The 26,481-nt window shown below is 41.2% G+C and overlaps 1 protein-coding gene across 1 annotated transcript in view; it reads right to left on the bottom strand.

Annotated features, from left to right (window-relative positions):
* The window catches only part of LOC144752572 (DNA nucleotidylexotransferase-like), a 592,720-nt gene that overhangs the window by 423,648 nt on the left and 142,591 nt on the right, over window positions 1–26,481 (bottom strand). The window contains exon 3 of the mRNA XM_078640460.1: window positions 10,374–10,490. Coding sequence (XP_078496586.1) covers window positions 10,374–10,490 — 117 coding nt within the window. The remainder of the gene's footprint in view (window positions 1–10,373; window positions 10,491–26,481) is intronic.

Genomic DNA, 26,481 nt, shown 5'->3' with positions numbered 1-26,481 from the left:
TGGTCTTGTTTTACTCATAAAAATATAATCCATTTTGTGGTGCATTCATTATGTTACTGTGTGTTGCACAAATACTTTACACATTACTTCTTTAGATACATCGGTGCCAAACTACCAGTGGATGAGCACAAGTTACCTATTAGTGTGTATCTAGCTTATCCAGACTAGAGTGGTGGTTCCTGCTTGTACAGGGTGATTTCTCTGACAACCAGAAACCCCAGTTCTAACATTTGGTATCTATGGAAACTGTAAACAAATTCAGTAAACTTAAACTGCACCCATCACATCAGACCACTGTAATGCCAAAACCATTATGCTCAATTAATCTGCTTTAGTGTATATCATCACAACATTTTTCACATCTTCTGTATTGGTTGAAGACATTGCCCTTAAACGTAAGAGTGATATCATCACACCACTTCTTTAGAATGGCCATGTTATATAAGCAGTAACAGTATAAAAATAAATAATGTGAATGTAACCCTTAGGCCCCTAGACGTTAAAGGGTCAGAAACATTTACTATTATGACCTCACAGCAGTTTACAGTATAGAATATTCTTAGAGTAATAACCAAGTGATGAATACATCATCATTTGAAAATCCAAGAGAAGTACTGCATTAGGTTTGGGATAGCCAAAAGATGCAGAACCAGCCTTGGATTTTCTTGTTTAAGCCTGGAAGGCACTGGATGGTTGGGTGCAGGTCAGCAAAATTGATGATTTTACTGGGTTGTTTAATCTAATACTAAGAGAGCACATGCTCAGTACATGATTTGTAGGGCTGTCCGAGGACCTGATTGATACCAAGCTCATTGACCCCAGAGAGCTTGCAAAGGAGGCAGACCTTTGGATCAGCACCAAACTGTCCAAGAAGGTACCTGGGAGTGACCCCAGGAAGAGTTTCCCCACCATCAGAATGAGGGGGAGGTTAAAGATGATTCACACAAGTCACAGAATAAGGTGGGGAGAAAGGGTCCCCCAACCCAGGAGGCTCTTGTGGGCAGTGGCCCAAGGGTCCCGCATTTCCAGCCTGGTTTGCATTGATTGTTCAGAGTTAGGACACAAGAAGGGGGACTCTGTCTGTCCAAAGAAACAACCTGCTGGTGGGGTCTCTAAGGAGTGGCCAATAAGGCCTAAGGCAGGGGTCTCCAAACCGGTCCTGGAGGGCCGGATCCATGCCAGATTTTGTGCATATCCCCATTGAGATACATGTAGTTATTTTAAAAATCTGGCATGGATCCGGCCCTCCAGGACCGGTTTGGAGACCCCTGGCCTAAGGAGTAAGTAGTCGCCAGGGTCAGGTCATAGCCTATGCCATGATCTGCCTTAGCTGTGAGATAGACTCAAAGTGTTAACTGGAGATCCAGGAGGGTGGGAGTCGTCACTTCCTTAAGGTTGAAGTGATGGGATTGCCATCACTTCTCTGAGGGACACTGGACCGGTGTACACTGGACTGGAGTGCAGGGTAACGCAGGCCAAGGTGCATGACTTTTTCCACCTCAAGGCCCTGGTTTTCCTGAAGTAGGGTTGGGAGGTTAGCCAGAGGAGGGTCATAGTTAGTCCCCGGATGCCCATGGACTGCATTCCGAGGAATGAGTTGCCCCTGGTGTTAGGTGAGCTTGGAGGAGCAGCCAGCCAGGATCCCCTTACAATTCAATGTTCAGGGGGTATCACTCCTAAGCAGAGGTCACAGGAGCCCAGATGGGCAGGCTGGCTGAAGGCGGACTCACCTGTGTCCCATTTTCAGCCTCAGGATAGAGACCCTGGGCAGAAATACCAGTCTCAGGATACTATAACATGACTGGTGGGAGGCAGGGTTGAATTATGGTGCCTAACACCTGGGACTGATAGCCCCCACTCGAGAAACCTCAGAGAGCCCTCAGTGGCCTATAGGGAACTCTTTGCCAACCCCAAGACTGGAAAAGAGGCCTAACCATCGTTCCTGCTAGAGCTTCCAGCAGTAGATGGTCCAGGGCCTGGCTCTTGACACTGACATCGGCAAGTGCCCTCTGCTGACTGCTGTCTTTATTAGCAGACATTTCCTTTGGCTGGGGAAAGAAGTCTGATCAAAGGGGTGGAATTGGCCATATCACTTTGTTGGACAAGGTGGTACTGTCTTCCTCTCGGGTTGCATCTGTGAGCAAGGTAAAGTTAGGGGCTGCTCAGATGGGGTCCGTAAGTGAGGAGAAGGGTTTCCCATGGGTCAGTTCAGTGGCTCAGAAGAGCGTAGACAGAGGAATTCAACTTATTTTGAAGAGGCGTTGAACTGACAAATGCCCATTCACAACAGGGCCCTTGTCCATATTCTATCGCCTAAGCAGAGAAGCCCACTAGGGTGTTGATTAGTGTACCCTGGCTTTTGGCATTTGGGAAGGGGACGTTTTAGCTTGGCCTTTCTGCAAGGTCATCCCCAAACCTTTTGCCTTCACCTCCCAGTTTTCCGAACCCGTTTCGTTGTCTTTTAGGTCTGTGTACACATTACCCTTGCTAACTAGTCCTAAAGTGCTTGTGCACCCAATCGGCACATTTAATTTACTTTTAAGTACCTAGTAAAGTGGTGCTACATGTACCCAGGGCCTGTAAACTAAATTCTACTAGTGTGTCTGCAGCACTTATTGTGTCACCTACTTAAGTAGACTTTTAAACATATCTCAGGCCTGCCATTGCAGCCTGTGTATTAAGTTTACACTGTCATTTTGACTTGGAAAGAAAAACCTCATTCCCGGCCTAAACCTTCCTTTAAAATACATATAAGTCACCCCAAGGGTAGGCTGTAAGCAGCCCATATGGTAGGGTAGAGTGTATTTAACAAGTTATGCCTCTGTTTTGTGTCCTGGTAGTGGACATCTCTTACATTCTTTTTTCACTTCTGTAAGGCCTGCCTCCCTTAGAATATAAAATTGGGTTAACTTATTACATTTAATAAGTGATAACTTTCAATTTGGAGCAGGCAGGATGTCAAGTTTGGGGTCAAACACATTTTATTTTAAACACCTCTTTAATGGTAAAGCCGGATTTTAGGTTACAATTCTGAAAGTGGCACTTTTAGAATGTCCCAGTTAGACCCACAGATTTTGTAAAGATGAAATTGGAAGCGATTAAATTTTGCGGGAAAATATGTCTGAAAACATTCTTTAAAGATATACCAGAGACTTACAGCACAGAAGTTACTGGGCTCCGGAAAAAATCATTGTTCTGTCCACCGGTACCTAAAGAGGTCATTACTTTTGAAAAGACAATACTATCAGGGATATCAGCCCTGGAGAAGAGAAAACAATATGTCAAGTTCAATTTCTCAAAAATGGAGAAGGATGCCATCAGTTCCCTAAAAAATGACAAAATGCTAGTAATAAAACAGGCGGATAAAGGGGGAGTTGTGGTTCTCTGGGACATCAATAAATATAAAAAAGAAGTGAGACGCCAACTAGAGGACCCGATCTGTTATAAAAAAAATCGATAGCAACTCCACAAAGGAATTACAGAACGAGCTTTTCTCAATTCTCCAGGAGGGTCATGATGTAGGAATCCTAGGACCAAAGGAACTGTGCTTCCTCCAGAATAAGAACCCTAGGATACCAGTTTTTTACATACTCCCGAAAATGCACAAAGATGCAGAAACCCCCCCAGGTCGCCCTATCATATCGGGCTGCGAATCACTGATAGAACCGGTGTAGAAATACATTGACTTCTTTTTAAAACCATTTATCACAGAAGTAGCGGCACATCTTAAGGACACAACAGCTTTTCTGAATGCAATATCATCGGTTCAGTTCGATGAGACGAGCCAGCTAATGGTTACGATGGACGTTGTCTCGTTGTATACACAAATCCCTCAGGAACAGGCATTAGAAACTTTAACATTTTTTCTGGACAAAAGGGAGCGACCAACTAGAGTTCCCACAAGTTTTATAGTCAAACTAGCTAAGTTTGCTTTACAAAAAAACTATATTCAGTTTGACACAGAATTCTTTTTCCAGACTAAGGGGGTAGCAATGGGTTGCCCCTTTGCACCGGAATTAGCCGTATTATTCATGGGTCTATATGAGAACAGATTCATTTATAACAATAATCCGTTTCCAGAATTCATCACCAAATACATGCGATACATTGATGATGTATTTTTTATTTGGTCGGGTACCCAAGAAAGACTTAATGAGTTTGTGAGATGGCTGAACTTAAGGACTGAAGACATCAAATGTAGTCATACAGCATCGAATAAAAGTATTACCTTTCTAGATGTGGAAATATATGCAACAGAAGGTACACTAGGGACAACATTGTTTCGAAAACCAACCGATAGAAACAAAGCACTCCACTTCACAAGCCACCACCCTATAAGTCTCAAGCAAAACTTGCCCTTTGGACAATTTTTAAGAATAAAAAGAAACTGTTCCAACAAAGACAAGTATTTTTAACATGCAAATGGACTGATGGGAAGGCTACTAGAGAGAGGCTATCCAAAAAGGTTACTTAAAAACTCATTCAGAAGAGCATGCTGGGTCCCGCGGGAGACTCTGCTACAAAAGAAGGAACGTGCTGATTCTAAAAGGATTGTGTGTGACACTACATTTGGCCCTAGTACACACCGACTGCGGAAAATTGTAATGCAAAATTGGCATCTAGTCAAACATCTTCATTGTGACTTACAGGAGCCACCACTGTTTGCCTATAAAAAAGAAAAGAGCGTGGCGAATCATGTAGTTCGGGCAGCCTTACCCCGTGAAACTAAACCCACTTTGAGAGGAATGTTAGGACTACCTCAAATAGTAGGTCACCGTAAGTGTGGAAATTGCTCATGCTGCGAACCAACAGAGGAAGGAACAGTTTTCAGCTTTAATGGGATACACTGGAGACACGACAAATTCACGAACTGTCAGACTAAGAATGTGGTCTACGGGATAGTCTGCCCGTGCCAAAAACTATATATTGGCAAAACCACACAGGAGGCATGACAGCGTATTACGCAACATAAATCACGACTGAGGAGAGAAGTACCCAATGCGCCACTGGTTCAACATTGGCTATTGAAGAAACACAAAGAGGAGAATTTACGCTGGACTATAATCTCAAAGATTGACCATGACCCACGAGGAGGTGACATAGAGGCACGGTTGGGGCAGAGAGAAGCATTATTGATAATGAAGTAGAACACTGCTCTAAATAGCCTAAATGAGATTTCGGAAATTTTCAGGAATATTCCATCAAATCTTGTATACAGGGGACTTTCTCATTGGGTAAATTCAAATGCTTGCCGATGAGAACCCAGGCATTAGGCAGGGCAGAATGTTTTGTTAGATTGATTCCCCATGAATACATAGACCAGAATACGGTTCTAGCCTTTATGAAAATCTACCTTTAATAATGGCAAAATTAAGACTCTCTAAACCATTTCAGAGGCATCATAATTATGTGCATCGCAAAAGCATGGAAGGTTTTCGTGTTCAGACTGCAATTACTTCGAGTCAATAAAGTTTCACAACACGTATGGGCATCTGCACCTTTAAGAATAAGACGATCACGTGACCAGCGAATAAAGTAGAAATGGAAGAAGTGACTTTCAACTACCAAAACGCTTGGAACCGTTTACGGAGATGAAACTATGGAATAATGTAAGGAGCATAAAGAGCTATATTACATCGTTAGAGTGGCGTCCCCCTCGTAGTAACCAAAGGAGTAATAATCTCATACGCTCTGACTCCGCAGGACCGAGTAAAAAGCGGGCGTCGGCAGCAATCTTCAAGCCCGGGCTGTACTTTCAGCGAATGATACCGGGTAAGTGACAAACTTCCCTCGTCAAGTAAACAGGTCTCCATAGCGGTGGTATTTGATACTAATTCCCGCACCATGGTTTGTTTCTAGGCACCGTGGCCACGCATTTGGAATAAGGTCAGTGGGAAATCCACACATAGTACAGGCGACTTACTCCGAATTCTGACCTCATTAACATCTACTTGTTTTTCCTCCATTTAGACTGCTTTAACTACACTGCGTTAATAAGGTCCGTCTCTAAAATTGCCGATTTTGTCATCATAAGTGGTCTAATGTCAATAAGTAAGCATTTAGATCAGTCGTATAAAGTTCTGTGTGTACATCAATGTCTCCTTTGTGTTTAGAATATTGTGACCTCACCATATGACCCCCGCACTGGGATTTGCACCCTGTTAGGAATAAGGTAGGCAGTTCTTAGCCGGCTGGTGGGGGCATGTTGTCTTTCTAAAAATGCAGATATATTGGAATAGGTGACTTAATCTGACGCAATTGTCTCTTGTTTTATAGAACTGTATGGTCCTGAGGAGAACTTCGCAATTAGGGAGTTTGAAACGGGTCGACTGTAGGTGGCCTAGTGTCAATAATAAGGATTAGAAGGACGATGTTATAAAAAATGTAGGATATTTTTCCAATTGAACATTTGTATGTAACACTGTTGCATTGAAACGGCCCTTAAGGCACATCAAGTGTATTAGAAAAACGTTCGTTTTGACACAGGGCCACATTTTATTGTTTCATTTTGTGTGTAAGGGTTGGTATGATTGTAGAATGAATGCACTGGACTGTAAGCTCGGAGTGGATGAGTTGTAAATATGTACGGTGATTGTTTGTCATTATTATAGATTGTATTCAACTATACACCTTTGTATATGCACAAAAAAGTTTTGTCTTGAAAAAAAGCAAAAAAATTATTACGAACTAGTGGAACAAATAAACCAATAAACTAGTGACGTTATACTAAACAGACGGGTATGTTTTATTCATATGGGTTCTAGCAGACTATAAAGAGTAAAATGCAGTATTGGCATTTGTTTTGTTTATTTCACTTTTAGAATGTTGGCATTTTCTTGTACCAACCATTTGATGCCTGCGGCCAATTTACTGGGTCCTGTGACTAGGTGTGTATTTTGTTCCCAGGTAGTGAGACAATGGAGCATAGATTTTGATAAGATGGGCTGTCTCTGAGTTGATGGGGGCGGAGTTGTCAACTACCACTCTTGCACATCACAAAGGCCCTGTCTGAGCACATTTACAAAGGGTTTGACACTGATTTACTTTGACCCAAGACAAGCTGGGGCCAGGGCTGCAAGGACCCCCATTGCGGACCTGCCAGTTACACTGCCAGAATTCTAGATGAGGGCATCTTCCCTGTCGATTCACATGAACCTAATCTTGGATTTTCCCATTGAACACAATTCTATATCGAATTTCGGGCTGAATCCTTTTCAGCCTCAACCCCCCCCCCCGTGGGGACAACTGTGACTGTTAACTCTTTAGGCAACTATTCTTTGTCCTGAGGATGAACCGACATTGTTTAAGGTTCGAAACGTCGTCGACCTAAATGCACTAAATGCACAGTTGATACAAATTTTTCATGCATATGTGTATGTTTTGGATTATCTGCTTTATGATTTACAATATCCAGATGACCTGTTATTGCCTACTACTTCCCCTTTTGTTCGTGTCCCCTTAGTGTGTTAGTCGGACATCGGCTGGTGTCCCGCTTCCATCACACTCTGTGGTTTATTGGTTTGTGATCATTCCTATCAAGATAATAAACTGTCCGGCTGGACACTGTCTTAAAATATAGTTCCATTTGGTCTATATTCATTCTCCTTTAATTTCTTCCTTGTCTAAGGACCACTGTCTTCATAAATAAGTACTTACCCATGGTCCTTAGCATATTGCGCCCTGGGTTCCCTTATCTTGTTTAAACATTATAGGGCAGGGAGGCAGGACATTTCAAATACCTCTAGTGGCGGAAACCTCTAGAACCTTTTCTACTTCAAATTGGGCAAAGGCCCCTTAGGCACAAATCTCCCAAACCTCTGGACCTGTGGAAGACCCAGAAGGACTGGTGTGCTGCCCCGCAAGAAGGAAGGCTCCTCTGTCGCCCTTCTGCCCTGCTACATGACCGAAATGACTGGACCTGCATCTTGAACCCAGGATCACCAGTGCCACAGGGACAGAAGGATCCAACCACATTGAACGTATCACCTGGACTCTTCCTGCTACAAGTACTATCACCCAAGTAGTGCCACCCCAGTACCGGACCCTTGGAAGTGGGCTTGAAGATGCTCTACCAGTCCAGGTGAAGTCTTGTGAGCAGAAACGGTGAAGTACAATGCATCTCTTTGCCACACCTTCAGAACAGCCTCAGCGCGATGCATTCTCATTGCAGCCTGCCGTCTCTTTGGACCACCGATTCGTGATGCATCCCCAACACAGGCCTTTGCATCACAAGCCTCTCATCGACTGCATCTTTAATGACAACACACACCTCTGCATTGCAGCCCTGCAGTTTCTTCACAACCAGCCGGTGTGCATCACATCCTCAACGCAGGAGTATGCATCGCAAGCCCTTCGTAGATGGTATCCTCGACAATGAAGTAGAACTTAGCATTGCAGCTTCTCAGAACTGCCTTTGTGTGGCACATCCTCAGCATGTGATCTTGGAATGCTCCACATCCAGGATTGAGGGTCCTCTTGTTCAGCTGGCCTAACTAGCTCCGTTATCTGGCCCGTGCTCCATCATGGTCAACCTGATCTTGTGACTTTGTTCCGGACCGGTGCGACAAGATAATCACAGTTTGCCCTTTGCCCTTCTGCTAATTTAAAACTTTGAAACTGAATATCTCTGGTCCTACTGATTAGATTTTTGCCACTGTGGTGTCAAATAATTTATTACGTTACTCTATTTTACTAAATTGGTGTGGGATTTTTTGGGGTGCTTTGTTTTCACATTGTTACTGTTTGAAGCGCTGCATAAATCCTTCACACTTTAACTCTATTTAAGCTTGACTGCTTTTGTGGTAAGCTACCCGAGGGCTAAGCACAGGTTAATTTGGGGATAGGTTTGTGTTTCACCCTGACAGGGATTGTGGTTCCTGCTTGATTAGGATTTCAACCCCCTCAACAAGTAACCCAATTGCCAACAGCCCCATACAATGACTTTGGTCTTGCTTAATTTAGTCTTTTTGGAAGTGTACCCATTCCAACTATGAATGGCTAGTAGACCATCCATGCACTCATTTGGGCCAGGAATTAATTGGGTGAACGTTTGGAAAAGGGTTTGGTGTTGTCCATATAGCTAATGAAACTGCCTCCAAGAGGAGTGGCTCCCTCTCATCAGAGGTTCTAAATAGATATTAACAAATAACAGCAGCAGCACAAAATCCAGTGAAACTCAGTGGGTTTAAAGATACACATGTGATCAGGATAGGACATAGAAAATATAGTAATGAGCTTAGTGAAACAGTCCCCAAATGGGGCCTTTTGTGGAAGTGGTCTGTACACTGCTCATAAGTGGTATGTGGTATGTAATAAAGGCTTACATCACATGTCTTATTTACTTATTGGTTCAAAAATTAGCACTTTGATATGACTGTGGTCATTTGTGTTAAAGTGTTGCTCCTCAATTCTCATTGATGTGAAGTTTCAGAACGCGCTATTAGCTGTTTTGAATGGTATAGATTTGGGTAGGTGTGAACCCAGGTTTCTCTAAAAGCCAACACATCTAGGCAATGTTCTGCAATAAGGCTGTGTAAATGAAGTCTGTTCTTTGTCGCTGACTTGTTATTAAGTAGCATTCCTGTAAAATGGGGTCTTTCTACTTGTATCTATTGTAATTGTCTGACGCCTTTAGCAAATGAATAGAAGGGCATCTTAATCGCTGTGTATGGAAGGGAGGGTGAGGCATGTGTTAAATCGATAAAGGTCTCCTAAGGACTGTGTGTTGAATAGGTAGATCATTGAAATAGATATCATCAGTGCTCCAGGTGCAGTTCACCAGGGTCCATAGGTGTGAGGGGCCCACTGCAAACAAAAAGCCTCATCTACGAGAAAATTACGTAGCACCACAACCCATTTGTAAATAGGCCCAATGTATGGATATTTCTTACTACCGAATCAGGCCACAGGGAAAATTTACCTTGAGGTAGGGGTATCTCCAGAGGTTTCCTCTAGGCCACTGAGGTGCAGGTTTTGACAGATTTGGGTTTATTTATCATCTAGACCTTGTATAGCATCTTTAATGGACAGAAATAACTCTATTTTAATGTGGAGATTCGCCTGGCTAGGGCCTCAGACTCACCCCCTCTGATGGTAAATAGATCACCCACTGATGGTAAATAGATGGAGTCCTTTAGAATAAATAGCATATTAGAACAAATATTTATCACGGACATAAGAACCATGCTGCATAATTTCTCTAAATGTTTATCTATATGTAACATTTGAAAAAGAATTGAAGGAAGCATTACAGATAACGTAATTGTTAACATTTGTAATATATAGCAGGTAGAACATAAGATCCATTTGATCAGCACTATAAATCGCTATTCGTAATGCGTTCTGGGTAGATACTTCAAATGGAAGGGTGGTACCGTGAAAGTCCTGTTGTGGTTTTCGATGGTTGTCCTCCTCTGGCAGGCATACTGTGGCACGGGGGGAACTGGTGGAGGCTGCAGTATGTCTGACTTGGAAAAGCAGTTGTCTTGTCTCTAAAGAGAGTAAAAAAGTTATGAAGCAACACGAGGATATGTTATAAGAATCTGCAAGGTGTCTGTCTGCTTTCCCCTTACATTTGTGAATGCATTTAAATGAGCTTCACCTTTTCATTTATATTTTTAATTCACATTTTCCATTTAGAAAATCGAATTTTGAGAAAGAATGGTACAACAAATCCACATTTCATTAACGTGCATTTCATATTTCTTCAGAAACATTCTTCATACATATTTAGCTCTTGGCACGAACGTTTGCAGTGCTTAATTTGTAAAACAATGAGTGCCGGTGCCCAAGGGTCAGCTCAGAAACTTGCAGGGGGCTATTGAATATCGGGGAGCTGAATACTAAGGCTGTGAAGTCCGGAATCCTTTCACCTCATGCCTCCTTAATCCACTACCAGACAAACCGTGCCTGTTTGAAGGTGGTTTATTAATAGGTGTAGGTAGGCACCTACCACCAGAAATAAGGGCACAATCACAATATGAGGCCCAGTCATGGTGTAAATAAATTATTCCCTTGCTCAGCCCTTGGTAGCTGGCTGCTAGCAGGCAGGCTTAACTTAGGAGACAGGTGTGTAAAGCATTTAAAATGCCAATACATTAAATAATTATGACACAACACACAATAAAAATCCATCGCCAAGTTATACAAATAGGAAATATTTTTATGATTAAAATGACAGCAAAATGACAAATATCCAATGTAGGGAACTGGACATATGAATTTTTTTTAAATAAATACGTCGTAGTGCCTTAAAAGCCCAAATTGCTAACTTGCGACTTCTGGTCGCACTCGACTGGGACAAAGCCAAAGTTTCAGGTTGACAGCGATAGAGTGTAGGTCGGATACAGTGAGCGGTAGGGACCGGTCAAGTTTTACCTTCAAGTTTTTAACTTCTAACTCAGTCACTTTTTTCTTTTTTCGCTTTCTCTCTTGACGTTGAGCAGGCCTCCTCGGCAGGCTGGGTTTGGGTTAGATGATGGCGACTTGCTTTAGCTGGACGCCTCAGTAAATTCCTGGAAGTCTTGTTCACGATGAAGAGCTCCGGAGCTTCAGCGGGGCAAACCTAAATTTCAGGCTGGGTCGCGGTTCGATATCACCGGCTTGACTCTCGAAGACAGGTCGGCCAAATTATGCAACTTTTTGGTCAAAATACTCCAAATTATCTCATACGTCTGGAAATGCCTCCAGAAGGTCCTTTTGGAGTTCCAAAGTGTCCACAACACCAATCCAGGGTTCCAGAATCTGAGAGTTGCTCCTTGGGACATTGGAACTACAATTTTCAACAATTCACCTGGCCAAATCCTTAAAGTCAAGCAGAAGGTCGTCAACTGATTTCCTCTCACTGGAGATGATGCAGGTGGAGGTCTTTTAACCTGTTGCTTTCAGGGAGTCCACTACTTTACCTTTCAGTGAACGGCAAGGTCCTTCTTTTGCTGTAGTTCCAAAGTGTGCAGTAGGTGCAGTCATTGAGAGTGTAGTACTTTTGGTGCAGATCACAGTTCAAGCATAGCAGTACTTCTTCTTGTTTCTTCAGGCAGGGATCTGAGTTTCTGGGCAGCTCAGTCATATCTATCCAGGCTTCTGAGCAGACAAGCAGGGGAGCACCCCTCACCAATAGGGTGCAGGGTGCCACCCTCAATTTTGACACTTCAGAAGTGTGGCAAATTATTGTCCCAGAAAGCACTGTTCTTTAACAACCAAAATCGAGTAAAGCTGTCCTGGAGCTTAATGTCTGGCTAACCTAGCCTACAGGTATGGCTAACTTTCCCTAAAACTCCCCTTCTAGCCCCTCTGCTAATTTAATTACAGGGGCTCCCATCTGGCTTAGAGGTGCCGGAAGTCTGGGTGGGCCTTGGTCCTGTCCTAAATGTTATTCCTTCTTTGAAGACCAGCTGGGTCTTCAAACCTCCTCCTACAAGTTTCTTGTTTCATTTCAGACCACTTCACACCCCATCAGAGCAGCTTGGCTCAGCCTGTCAAAGGCTGACCAAACATAAGAGGCTACTCTAGACCATTCTCTGGTGTGCATTTAGGCACACCAGAAAAGCAAGTTCAATAACTTTCCTTCTGTCATAGTCATAATAAATCTAACCTTGGCAAGTTCTTGGATTTTTTCTAACTATTATTTAGACCCTTTGAAAGTATCATTTTGCTTCTGTCAATAGTTAGACTTTATTAAAGTTTACAGAAGCCTTCCAGTGTTAGCCTATGGAGCTAAGGTACAACAATGGGGAAAAACTAAATTGGTAGTTTTTCCATCACCAGGGTATATAAAACATCTTTTATAATGTCCCTGCTTAAAGTTAGAATGCACCCTACCCCCGGGCACCTAGTGGAGACATTAAGGGTTACTTATATGTAAAAATAAGGTAGTTTAAGACTTTGAAAGTACCTTTAATTCCAGAGTTGCAGTTGCATATAATTTTATCTTAAAAGCAGACTGCAAGGGAGGGCTGACTTTTAAAATGACAGCAGTACACATAGGAGTGCACACTTAAGTTCTTTAAATCTGCTGGGCCTCTAAACCTACATACCCTACCATATACTAGGGGCTTACGGGTAAGTTGTCATATCAATTGTAATTACACCTAATTACCATAGACCTTTTAAACAGAGCACAGGCCCTGGGTCTGGTTAGCAGTGCTCAGGACACAGTCAGAGTCAGTAACCACCAGTATCAGTCAAAACATGGGGGTGATCAGGGCAAAAAGGATGACTTTTCACAGTGCCCTTTTATCTTACTCTTGTACTTTCATACTGTTTCCCTTTATGATGGGTTTCCTGTCTTTCTCTTCCTCCCTCTTCTCCGTTGTGTGTTTCCCTCTCTCTTGCTCCTGATCAATGTCTGATGAGCCCAATTAATTCTTTGGCACCAAAATGAGTGCTGGTTTGACATACTGGCAACCACCACCTCAAATTAAGCATTGCACCTTTGCATGACAAATGAGCACCACAGTCACACCACACACAAACATAAAAGTGTGTGAACTTTCAATGTTTAAAATAATTTTTATTCTTATGGTCTGTACTCGTGTAGGTATGTAAACATTTCACAGAGCAAGGTTAACCAGTACAACAGAGAAAATCAAGTTCAAGGGTTGTTAGGATCCATTTGCATGCAAAACGAAATCCTTTATCAGCCATTTCCCATTCACTGCTATGTCTGTTGCAACTCCTCAGTCAAAGACCTACATGAACAGCTCTGATCAAAGTCTTTTGAAGTATAGGTGGTGATAGCGCTAAAATTTCAAAAACACTTCACATGACACTTTTGTCGATTTAGACACGAAAACCTGAACGTGCATATTGCACATAATGAACAAACTGATACAGCAATAGAGACAACTGAAGTAATAGCACCATAAAAGTGTGTGTGAAAGGGTTAGAAAAGGAGAAAATACATTTCTAAATAGTTATAATGCTTATTAATAGATTTTGAAAACAATACTGCTCATGAAATGTTGTTCTACTATTCACATAATGATGAAAACTAATTAACTAAATGATGAGGCCTAACAATTCTATTGCCTGACATTGCAAATGCATTATGAATAGATTGTGGTGCAATTATGCAACAAAATAAGTTAGAAAGTAGAAACTTACAGATTTGATAGTAGAGATACCAGTGTTTATAAAAATTAGGAAGTGATTTTAGTAAAATGGTTTTTAATTTTACATGTATGGATGTTAAAAATTGTGGCACTAGGCCATTGCTAGCACTAATCAATTTTGTGTAGTTATACATTGATGACACATTTATTATTATTTTCTTATTATGAAATGATGATTTGATGCACTGTATTCGATTCCAATTAAATTGAATTCATTTGGATCTGATGTATGCATTTTAAGCTTTAAATGTGTTCTTTATTGAGCTGCAAATTTTCCCTTAGCAAGAACAATTATTCATTGGCATTTCTACAAATGTTGCAATCTTTTTTTCTGTGCATATTTCATCTTGCATACGAAGGACATTCTTTTGAAGTTCACTATAAGATGGCTCGGTGGGAAAATCAACTCTAACCTGATGCCATAGTCTGTTAGATTGTATATGTCTTACCATTGAAATACCCGTGAGGCCGGGAAAGCCAAGTAATTCACATGAAGTGCTTGGGAAAGAATGCAGGAGTAACTAAAATATATTTGGTGAGTACATACGCAAACTAATCATACAATGGGCAGACTAGTGGAGTGACACCACGTCATTAAGGTGTCATAAGGACTATAAAAGAAGAAACCCCAAAGGAGGGGTGACACCATACCTTTTTTCTACTTTGAAAACTCAATGCTATTTTTGTTTTTATGGGATACAACTCATTACGCGTTTGAGATTATTCTTTAATCACAACACCATAACTTTTCCTATCTTGGAGTGCCTTTTTGCTGATGCTGCAGGCAGGCCTCAGCCAGCTTTTCCATGGCGGTTTCCCCGCCATGGAAAGGCTGGCTGAGCCCAGCATTGTGATTGAGCGGCCGGTGCCTGCTAGCCACCGCCACTATTCACCTCCATCTGTCTGCTCCGCCAGGCAATCGTAACGATTTCCTGTGGCGGAAGCATGGCAGGCGGTCCTTGCGTCCGCCACATTTGTGGAACAATTCCCCCTGCCATCGTAATATGGTGGGGGACATTGCCAGTCAGATGGCGGAGGGCCCGCCACCGCTCGGCTGGTGGTGGAGGGCCTTCCGCTATTCTAATGAGCCCCATAGTCCTTTGCCCACCTTTTAATTGGGCAGGAGAACCACAAGTTTGATGGAAGGGGCATCTGCTGCTCTTTGGTAGATGCTCTTTGGTCCATGCATCAACTAGTCTCAAAAAGACCCCCTAATGTTCAGTCATTTAATTTAGTTTGGTGACATTTATGGCAATCACTTTGTGACATTGTGGAGCTAGATTACAGGAGCCTGGACTCCCCCCGGCTAAATAAGATAATGAAGAATGTGCAGATGGTCTACCTCACTGAAATATACAGATGTGCAAGGATGCCACATGCAACAATTGCATGTATGAAGCTTAAAATTAAAAGGCTTAGGCAAAGGTTTAAAAATAAATTCAAGTTAGAAAATGGTGAGGTACAAATGCGAAACTGGCTCACAATGCTATTCATTATCAACTTTGCACAGAAAAGCCTATTATATGAATGGCTGCTAAAGGAGTTAATGGATATTGGAGGAAATGTTGTGATGCAGTGTTGTGTGTGAAAAGCTTCTATATTTGTAAAGATGTTGGTTCGTTCCTGGAATTAGCATGTTTCACCATCCTTTGCTATCTGTCCTAATGGTAAAAAGGAGATTATGCTGGGTTATAACCATCCCATGACCGGTGGACCAGATTGCTGATTGTCATCTATGATTCTTTTGCAGGTAGATTCTGGGTGCTGATTTCAGAGGCCTTACCTTGTCTTATAATTAAGATCAATACGATATTGACGATGCAGAACTGTGCACTTTTGGTATCTGCAGAAAAGAAGGACAATGTGAAGCTGCACTATAATTTCCAATGGCGTTCAGTTCTGTGCCCATTAGTTAAAATGTGCCATAAAGTTTTCAGTCACTATTTGTAGGAGTGAGTGGACGGCTGTAAAATTGCCCTTAGGGTTCACAAATTGTTTGATGTTAGTATGTTCACAGTGCTCAATGAGTAAGATCTTAACTTGATGACTGTTTTAGTCATTGTAGTGAACAGGGTATACAGCAGATTATATTTGTGGAATGTTCCATTGTGAACAGAGGCAACCTCTGGTTTAAAATGCTCTGCTTGGACAGGTAAGGATAGCTGGTTGAACTTACCTCCAAGTTGGGTAGAGACATGTGAGTTACCATGAAGGGTCCTGAAGTGAGGGATTTGCTTGGAAACCTATGTTTAGTTGCTCCAGTGAAAGGCAGGATTTGTGCCTCTCCAAATGCTACCTAAATATTTATATGTGATCTTGCAAAAGAGAGATCTATGAAACATTCTCGAAGTTGTGCTGTGGGAATATTCTTTCCTGGTTATGTGGACAACATAGTTCTTGTGGACAGGACTCCAACTGTAAGGCAATGGGTCTGAAAATAATTGAGAATTAAGCAAACAAAAATGACCTGCAGGTTAACTTACCTAATATTAAAGGCCTCTGTTTTGATCCCAAATTACTTAACCATAACTGGTTCTTGAGTTCAATAGTGTTGGGGGTTGTCATGAAATTATAAATATCTTGTATTACAGCTAGATCAGAGCCTGAGCAGGGATCTTGTTTTATGGCAAGATGACTTTGGTTGTGGCATGGTGATTATTTGATCAAGACATACAGGAAGGCCTATATGGGCATGATTTCAGCAAGCCTAGTATGCTGTGCTGCGGTGTGGTATCCATTCTGTAATCTAGAATCTTTTGCATTAGATGTGCATGTATGGAGACATTTGGAGCAATCAGACTGGAAGTGACGACAAGGTCTGCCTGAGGTGCTCTGATCTGAAACGTCAGGACTGTGTTCTTTAGGCTGCACCCTGTACATTGCTCATTTTAATCAGGGTTGATGACATTAAATTGAGTTACATTGTTGAGATTTATAAATCTCAGGAACTTGGCTTTATATTTGTAACTTTAAGTTAAAATGATATATTTTATAGCCACAACCTGTCAAACAGATAATTTAATGTCTCGGTATCTGCTAATATTGATACATCTGCAGATATTACATATATAATTATATTTTTTTTATCAGTTTGAAGCTCAATGTGAGGTACATTTAATAGTTGTTCGGCCTGGGAGGCCTTTTATTCTTGGGGGCTTCTGGTACCTGGGCTGGCACTTCCATGATGAAGAGGTTGTGCCCACTTTGTGGAACTAAGCCGGAGACATTTGATCATATTGCTGTCAACCGGCCTCCCCTGCAGGAAGTGTGGCCTGGTCGTATCTTGCGTACTGTCTTTTATCCAGCATTGACACTCGGCGGTACCTGGTTCTTTGCATCAGAGTCCTTATCCAAGCTGCTGTTATATCAAGTGTCAGAGGTAATGAACTTTCAGGAGATATTGTGACTCGATTGTGTGAGTAAAGTAAAACATTGATAATGTAATGCGTGTAATACAAATTGGTGTACTTGTCTTTAATGACTGGATGGATTTTCTCTTAAATTGATGACATATTTTATCAAGTAAAAAATAGTTCTGCAGACTTTGAACACTACATTCGATAGAACTAAATTAGAGGCGAGTCTGGAACGCTGAACTGCCAAAGTCCTCTACTTATTTTGACACTTGAAAGCTCAGAGTGCACTCTTGTGTAGTACGATGCCAAATTGCGCTTGGAAACATCTTTGACTCAGCGCTCCTTATGCTGGTTTTAGAGAGGTTGATGTCACTGTACAATTCACCGGCACACAAGAGAAACGCTGCCATGGTTTCAAATCTTTTCCTAAGTGCATGAAATTATCAGTTTTGCAGAAGGCACTGGCTGGCTCAAAACAGATGTAGTTTAGAAAGATGTATCTAAAACACTGGCTCAATTTCATTTCTATTTTTGAACATGAATGCAGTGATTTCAGTTAAGTGTAGACCTCAGCCAAGTCTGCGTACTTGACTGCTGTATAATATTTCAGCAGATTATATGTGGCTGTTATTCTTAAATCAGTGACCTAGCCAGGGGGTCATGCGCCCTGGGGCAAGGAAGGAAATGGCGCCAGTGGTCGCTGTTTGAACTGCGAAATACAGCATAACTCAGAGTTTATTTGACCCCTCGGTCCTCTGGGGCCCAGTGCCACTGCACCTGCTGCACCAATGGAAGCTACACCTCAGTCTTAAGAAGGATGCGACATTTGTGGTATCATAAAATAGTTTAAATGGCTAAAACTCTATCAATAGTATGTGTTGAATATTTCACTCATTGATTTTAGACAGCTCTTTACAATGATTCATTTAGGTAGATAAGGCACTGGAAGGTTTTCCCATGCCTCCTATGTTATTCCATCGCTTCACCAGATACGTTTGATATTGCATCATTCATTCATAGGCTGAAACATATGTCTTGTGTGACACTGTTAGATCTTGATGCTGTCAGCTCATCTTTTGAATGTTGATATTGGCTGAGTCAATGGCGTGATGGACAGGGCTGACACTGAGCAGGTGTATAAGGTACATGGGTTATTATAGAGGTATTCACAGAAGAGAAAGATACAAACAATATGTTGATTCCTTTATTTAGGTATTCATTATGTGTGGGACTCATAGTTATAGTGTAATTGGTAACTACTGTAACGACACATACGGCAATTGTGCTATTCCTGCCGTTTTCCACGGTTAAACATTTCGGAATTTATTGTGGCAAAAAAGCCTGCAAATTCCCAGGGCATCCAGATTTTGATTCAGTAAACACCAAAATCCTTATTCACCATTACCAGAGACAAACTTAAAATTGGGTGCTATTTATTGCATATGATGAATTCCAACCCAGTGGAGCTGGATTTCATCAGGGCACAGATGTACGACCCTACCAATTTGAGAGTTGCAAATTGTGTCATTTTGTGAATCACAATTTATGACTCTCAAATAGGAATGTAAAAGTGTCTCAGATACTGTTCGCGGTTCCTAATGGGGTCGCAAATTTCCTGCCTCATTAATATTAATGAGAAAGGTGCAATTTGTGACCCCATTAGGAATGGCTAGCACTCCCAGGGATGGTGGCCTGCTGGGATCAGCAGACCAACATGTCTGTGACTGCTTTTGAAATAAAGCAGTTTTAAAAAAAAAATGCAGTCCGTTTTCCTTACTGTTTTATTTTTTAAGAGTAGGCAGTGGTCCGTGGGACCACTGCCTGCTCTTATAAAATATTTTGAATGCCAGTCACAAAAGTGAAGGGGTCCTGAACATTAGCACAAATCATGTTTTTATATCAAAGAGGAGTGCATCCTACATCACCCACTTGGCTAAAAGCTGTATTTCATTGTGACAAGTAGACTCTTGTGTTGACATTTCAAGTGTGTGTTGAGTGCATGTGTACATTGTGAATGTGTGGTCCATACATGACAACAAGACTTTATGTGCAATGTGAGTATGGTTGCTAGAACCAGTGGGGCCATTATGGATGTCACAAATTGGAGAGTGGATGTAGCATCTCCAAACAGTGGAAGAGAATTGCTTGCATTCATGTGGCTGTAGGCTACAGACTCAGACAATGAAATGAGGAAGGATGGATACCGGACTACCATTCAAAATTCTATGAGAAACTTTGAATGGGCAGTTAAAAGTGCTGATGTTTCTAGGCAGGAGGGCTTACCCTTTTGTCTTTCTCTGATTGTGTCTTCAAAAAGGCTCATGCCAGCCAAATATAGAGCCTTATAACTCATTGTGCCCTTGTTTTGGATACTCCTGCTTGGTGCCATCATCGTCACTTCCTGCTGTGAGAGCCATCACCTTGCACAATGACTGTGTGTATGCACTAAAACTAGACAATCATATTTCAAATGGAACCACTACAAACAGGTTCCAAACCTTTAGTCATTGAATCTCCACCTTGTCTGGAAAATGTTTACAAAAATTGGAGGCAATCACCCTACTTTGTTCTGGTTCCAAGACCAAGGAAGGGAGTGCTCCGCAGCGTACTCTAAGAGTTGCTGTCAAACCAGAACTGGTCTCTGCATGCCAGCCAATCTCCTAGAGTTGAGAGGATATCAGACTAGCCAGTGTTGCAGGAGGAGATTCTGCCCTAGAGAACAATCTCAGCCCTGTTCCTCACCTGTGGATCAAGCAGAGGAAGCAGATTGCCAAGTAGAAATATCAACCAGAATGACCTTAGTTGTGAGCAATCATCTGGTTTCCCGGAATATGGTTCATTTGGAGGAGTGCCTAAAGATACTTTAATCGTAACACAGACATACCTTTCAGTGCCCCTGCAAAATGTCCAAAGGATTAATACAGGGTACATTTTCCAAAGGAGTCATCATAGCTGCACATTGATCCAGCCTGTGGATTGATGCCATTAGTTGATTGAGTGAGAGGCCCTCATGGCCGACCAACACTGAAGCAGGAGTTGATGGTGAAAGCCCAAAAGAGGCACAAACGACGACTAGCCGAATCACTTCTTCAATGAGGAGATAATGCAATGCCTGACCACAGAAGACTGAAAGGCTGTGTTGCAAACACTTTAACCCAGTTGTATAAAGCTAGTTTGCCAGTGAGACCTCTTTGGGCTCAGAACTACTCAAAGTGACGTACAAGTTGCTGATGTGGCAAAATCTTATTTAACTTGAACTTGTGCCTAATCTTGTATAAGACCGAATTGCTAGAGAACTCACCAGAGACATTGGGAGGCACTGTAATGTTGGGAGAAGGGTATCATACTGGGAGTAGGGCTTAATTAGCAGTCCATGGGAGGGATTCTTAACCCTGTAGTTGTACCCTCTAAGTAAATATGGTGCACAGTCTAAATATCGATTCCTAAATTTCGACTTACAGTAATATCGAGTTGGAAATATCGAAGGTGGAGAATATCGAGGTCAAGAATATCGTTGGACAGAATATCGACCCTAAGGTAAGTAATACTGAATAATTTTATATCGATGTAAGTAATATCGAAGTTAGTAATATCGATATCAAATATATCGATGTTACTAATTTCGATGTTACTAATATCGATATTTGTTTATTGTTATGTATTTTATTATGTATTTTATATGTATGTGTTACATGTTTTTTGTTAAGTATTTTATTTGTTTTAAATTATATGTGTACTATATTTTATAAATTAATAATGTTAATTTTAGGTTCATTTTATGTTTTAGTACTGGAGCGGGTTGTGGCTTATAGGGGAATAGGGTGGAAAGTAATTTAATTAGAGTAAATTAATTATAAATTTTTAGTAATTGTAAATTAATTTTAATTAATTTTTGTGTTGAAGTTCTATAGTGGTTTGTGGGTTTATAGGGGAATTGGGTGGGAAGTGATTTAATTGTAATTAAGTTATGAATTTTTTTATTGGAATTGATTTTTATTTTGTTTTGAATTAATGATTGGTATTAAAAATTTTTAATTGGTAATTCATTTTTTTAATTGGTAATTAATGTTTGTAATTGGTAATTACATTTTTAAATTGGTAATTAATTTTTTTAATTGGTAATTCATTATTTTGATTGGTAATTCAGATTTTTAATTGTTAATTACTTTTATTTATTGGAAATACATTTTTATTAATTGGTAATTATTGTTTCATTTTAAATATTTTTTGATTTAAAAATAAATGTATTGTTTACTATATTTTAATTGTTAATTAATTTGTAATTATTAATATGTTTTTTTGTTTAGAAAAATATTTTAGTGTTCAATATTTATTATTTGTTAACTAATATTTATTTAATATTTATTGGTATTTGTTGTTAATTTATTGTTAATTAATTATTCAATTGTAATTATGTTTTTAGTTTTGAAAACTATTTTAGTGTTTCCATATTTAATATTTGGTAACTTATATTTATTAATTAATATTTATTGGTATATACTGTTAATTTATTGTTAATTAATTATTCAATTGTAATTATGTTTGTAATAATTATTAATGGGTATTTGCAAATGATGTAGAGTTTTAAAAAAAAATGTATTAATTATTTTATTTACAACAAATATTTATAAGATTGTCATATTTAACTTCTACGCTATCCAACAGTTTCCCTACTGTTGCACTCTCTGGAGTTGGAATAGTAATTTTTACCCCTACGCTATCCAACGCTTTCCCTACTGTTGCACTCTCTGGAGTTGGAATAGAAATTTTTACCCCTACGCTATCCAACGCTTTCCCTACTGTTGCACTCTCTGGAGTGGGAATAGTAATTTTTACCCCTACGCTATCCAACGCTTTTCCTACGGTTGCACTCTCTGGAGTGGGAATAGTAATTTTCACCCCTACGCTATCCAACGCTTTCCCTACTGTTGCACTCTCTGGAATGGGAATAGTTATTTTTACCCCTACGCTATCCAATGCTTTCCCTACTGTTGCACTCTCTGGAGTTAGAATAGTAATTTTTACCCCTACGCTATCCAACGCTTTCCCTACTGTTGCACTCTCTGGAGTGTGAATAGTAATTTTTACCCCTACGCTATCCAACGTTTTCCCTACTGTTGCACTCTGCAGTGGGAATTGTAATTTTTACCTCTACGCTATCCAACACTTTCCCTACTTTTGCACTGTCTGGTGTTGGAATAGTAATTTTTACTCCTACGATATCCAACGCTTTCCCTACTGTTCAAATCTCTGGAGTGGGAATAGTAATTTTTACCCCTACGCTATCCAACGTTTTCCCTACTGTTGCACTCTCTGGAGTTGGAATAGTAATTTTTACCCCTATGCTATCCAACGCTTTCCCTACTGTTGCCCTCTCTGGAGTGGGAATAGTAATTTTCACCCCTACGCTATCCAACGCTGTCCCTACTGTTCCACTCTCTGGAGTGGGAATAGTAGTTTTTACCCCTACGCTATCCAACGCTATCCGTACTGTTGCACCTTTTGGAGTTGGAATAGTAATTTTTACCCCTACGCTATCCAACGCTTTCTCTACTATTGCACTCTCTGGAGTTGGAATAATAATTGTTACCCCTACGCTATCCAAAGCTTTCCCTGCTGTTGCACTCTCTGGAGTTGGAATAGTAATTTTAACTCTACGCTATCCAATGGTTTCTCCACTGTTGCGCTCTCTGGAGTGGGAATAGTAATTTTAAGTTCTACGCTATACAACGTTTTTATTACTGTCTTTTTTTTTGTTATGGGTTTTGATTAGTATTTTTATTTATTTAGCTATTTGATATTTTTTGTATAATTTTAGATAATGTAGTATATAATTAATATTAAAAGTATTTTCATTTTTTAAAATGTATTAATAATAATGATTTACTTTTTATTTATGTTTTTGTTTTATGTTTGTAAATGTATTTGTAATTTATAATATTTGTCAATTTATAAATGATTAAAATAATTAATAAAACTTATTGTTAAGAAAGTATATATTATATATTGTTTGTATATGTTTAATTAATGTATTATTATTATGATATATGTATTATTTATTAATTTTAATCATTATTAGATATTTTTAACTATGTTTATTTTATTTATTAGTGTTATTTACTTTATTTTACATTCATATTTTTACAGGAAAAAAAACGATATTTTTAACATCGATATTTTTAACACCTATATATTTTTTTTGATATTTTTCTACTTACCATGTAGTAGATGGGATGTCGATATTCTTGCCTTCGATATTGCAGCATCGATGTTCCTGTAGGTCGATATTTTGAAGGTCGATATTTTGTCAGTGATCCAGTAAATATATAGCATTTAGTTTTGCTATGACATTAAATTACATTTTTTCACTAAAAGACACACACTGGGCTCGATTCCGATCCTTGAAAAAAAACGTCTGTACGATTCGTATCCGGAGCCCTCTCCATAGGAATCGTAAACATGCCATACGACCCGACGAGTACGATCCGGACCGGGGTATGAGGACGCGATTCGTACGGTCTACGTCAGGTAAGGGCGATTCGTACGGAAAAGCACACAATCACATAAACACTGTACGGTCCGTACACCCCATGATCACAGGGGTTCGGTGCATACCCCTGCGATAATGGGGTGTACGCACCGTACCCCATGATCGCAGGGTGTACGCACCGTACACCCAGCGAACAAGGGGTACGGTGCTTACACCCCATGATCCCAGGGGTACGCACCGTACCCCTGCGATCAGGGGGTGTACGCACCATTCCCGGGGGGGGCTGCGTTCCGTACCTGTTTCAAGGTGAACTCTGCTTCTCCGGATGTTTTCGGCACCCGTAGAGAAAGCATTGTATGGTGCGTACCCAACACGAATCGTACTTGCTGGGTAGGAGAAACCAGCCGTGAACTGTATGGATGTCGCGTACAGCGGGTTCCGAGAGAGATTCGTCGTACGTACGGGGACGTTGCAGGGTACGATTCGTATGGGAAAACGCTCCGTACGGCTATTCGTAGCGGTTTTTCCAGAATCGGAATCGACCCCACTGAGTTGCATAGTGATTTAATGTATCTGTAATTTGATTGTGAGAATTCTAAATCTCTGCCCGACACGCTACCTCCCTGAGAATGCTTTGACTGCTCGCTCTCGCTACCCTGAGAGTCAAGTGCTGTAGGGATGGACTCAGCCCAGTTTGTAGAACCATAGTAGTAGGGACCCCATGACATCAGTGGCAAACAACCTATGGTTGTAGTCCGGTAGCCTCTGTTTAATTTGTACCAACAGGGCATGATTTTTTTTTGTGGAATTTTTTTTTATTTTCCAATTGAACAATTAGCACAATACGGTTCTTACATAGTGCAGCAGCAAATGTCGATTGCATACAGTTACAAACATGGTCGTCATCAACAAAGCCACCTTCCCCCCCTTGTTTTTTGTGGACTTGAATTCGCCATCAGTTCCCTCACATTGTGGTTATGTGGTTTCCTCTGGACCAGGAAACAGTAGTGAATAGATATCAAGGATGTTCGCTAGGGCGGTGCGCTCTCGGGCCCCTGTGCCGGGGTCCCCTGTGTGGTGTGTGTGGTATGGACTGTTGTGTGTCATCACCTATATCCAGCCCGAAGTGTCGTCTCCGTAGGTCCCAGATCTTGTGAGATTTTTTCAGTCATCCTCTGCTACGGTATGTGGTTTGCTCAGCTGTCATGTATATGTCCATCCCCCTTGTCCACTCCTGAATGGTCGGCCACCCCCCATGTCCTGGCTACATCTCTTTTGGCTACTACCAACCCCAAGGAGGTGAAAATTAACTGTTTTCTGGTGACATCCACCTCGCTCGGTATCCCCAGTATCAGAAACCCTGGCTCCATCGGCCACATCACCCCCAGGACCATTCTTAGTAACTCAATTACCTGCGCCCAGTATGTCTGAAGCTCGGGACACGCTCAAACTCTGTAGAAAAAGTTGCTGTTAGCCGCGGTGCAAGTCAGGCAGAATGGTGATTCTGCCCATCCCATTTTATGCAGCCTGTCCCTGTTGTAAAATGTTCGGTGTAGTATCTTAAATTGGATGAGCCGAAGCCTCGCCTTTATGGCAACTTCTCTTGGGTGCATTAACACCGCTTCCCAGCCTATGTCGTTCATGGTCCCCACCTCCCTCTCCTACCGTGTTCGGAGCCCTACCAGCCCATCCAGGATGTTGTTGTTAATAGTTTTATATGTGAAGGAGACAGCATTTTGTGTTTATTCTTCTTGCAGGAGCCTGCCTTCTAAAGGTGTGTATTCCGGGAGTTGTTCACTTTGGATATTCTCCGTTTCCAGGGAATATTCGGTTGTGTATATTTAAGCAAGTGGGAGTTATTCATGTTGTATTCCTGCTTGAACTTTGTTCATGTTTTAAGCTCTACTTTTTCCACAATGTCTCCCCAGGAGATTCCAGGTCCCAAACCCCGCGAACCTATGCAGCTCCCTAAACCGAGTCCCTTCCCAGAGCGGTGGGATCTTTGTGATCTGACCCGTCCAAACCATGGTCTTGGACGCCCTTGCCCACGCTGTCAGTGACACTTGAGTCGCGGCAGCAGGCGGGAACCACCCTTCCCCCATAGAGATAGTATAGGTGTGTATGCAGTAGCATGTCTTCCCTCTCAAGGCAGCACATGGGGTATTTTTCTGTATCCACTCATTTATGGGTATCAGGTGGGACACCCAGTAATAGGCCTCTATGTCGGGAAGTGCTATCCCCCCATTGTATGGATTGCATTGCAGTGTATTGAGTGCTATTCTAGGGTGCCCCCGCCAAAATAGTGATTACATTTTGCTAGCTATTTCCTTAAAGATGTCTTTGGGTAAAGGATGATACAAGTTTTGAAGGGTGTATAGGAGTTGGGGCAGGGTGATCATTTAAAAAAAGGCCACCTGTCCGAGCAGGGTGAGGGGGAGGTCCCTCCATCTCCCCACATCTGACTTAAAGTTATTCAGGACTGTTCCCAGTTTTTCCCTCCTACATATCTCTGAATGTGGAGTAA

Source organism: Lissotriton helveticus, chromosome 5_1 (genome assembly GCF_964261635.1).
Source record: "Lissotriton helveticus chromosome 5_1, aLisHel1.1, whole genome shotgun sequence".
Lineage (NCBI taxonomy): Eukaryota > Metazoa > Chordata > Amphibia > Caudata > Salamandridae > Lissotriton > Lissotriton helveticus.
The sequence above is the reverse complement of the archived record's forward strand: the minus strand, read 5'-3'. Positions and strand labels throughout refer to the sequence as shown.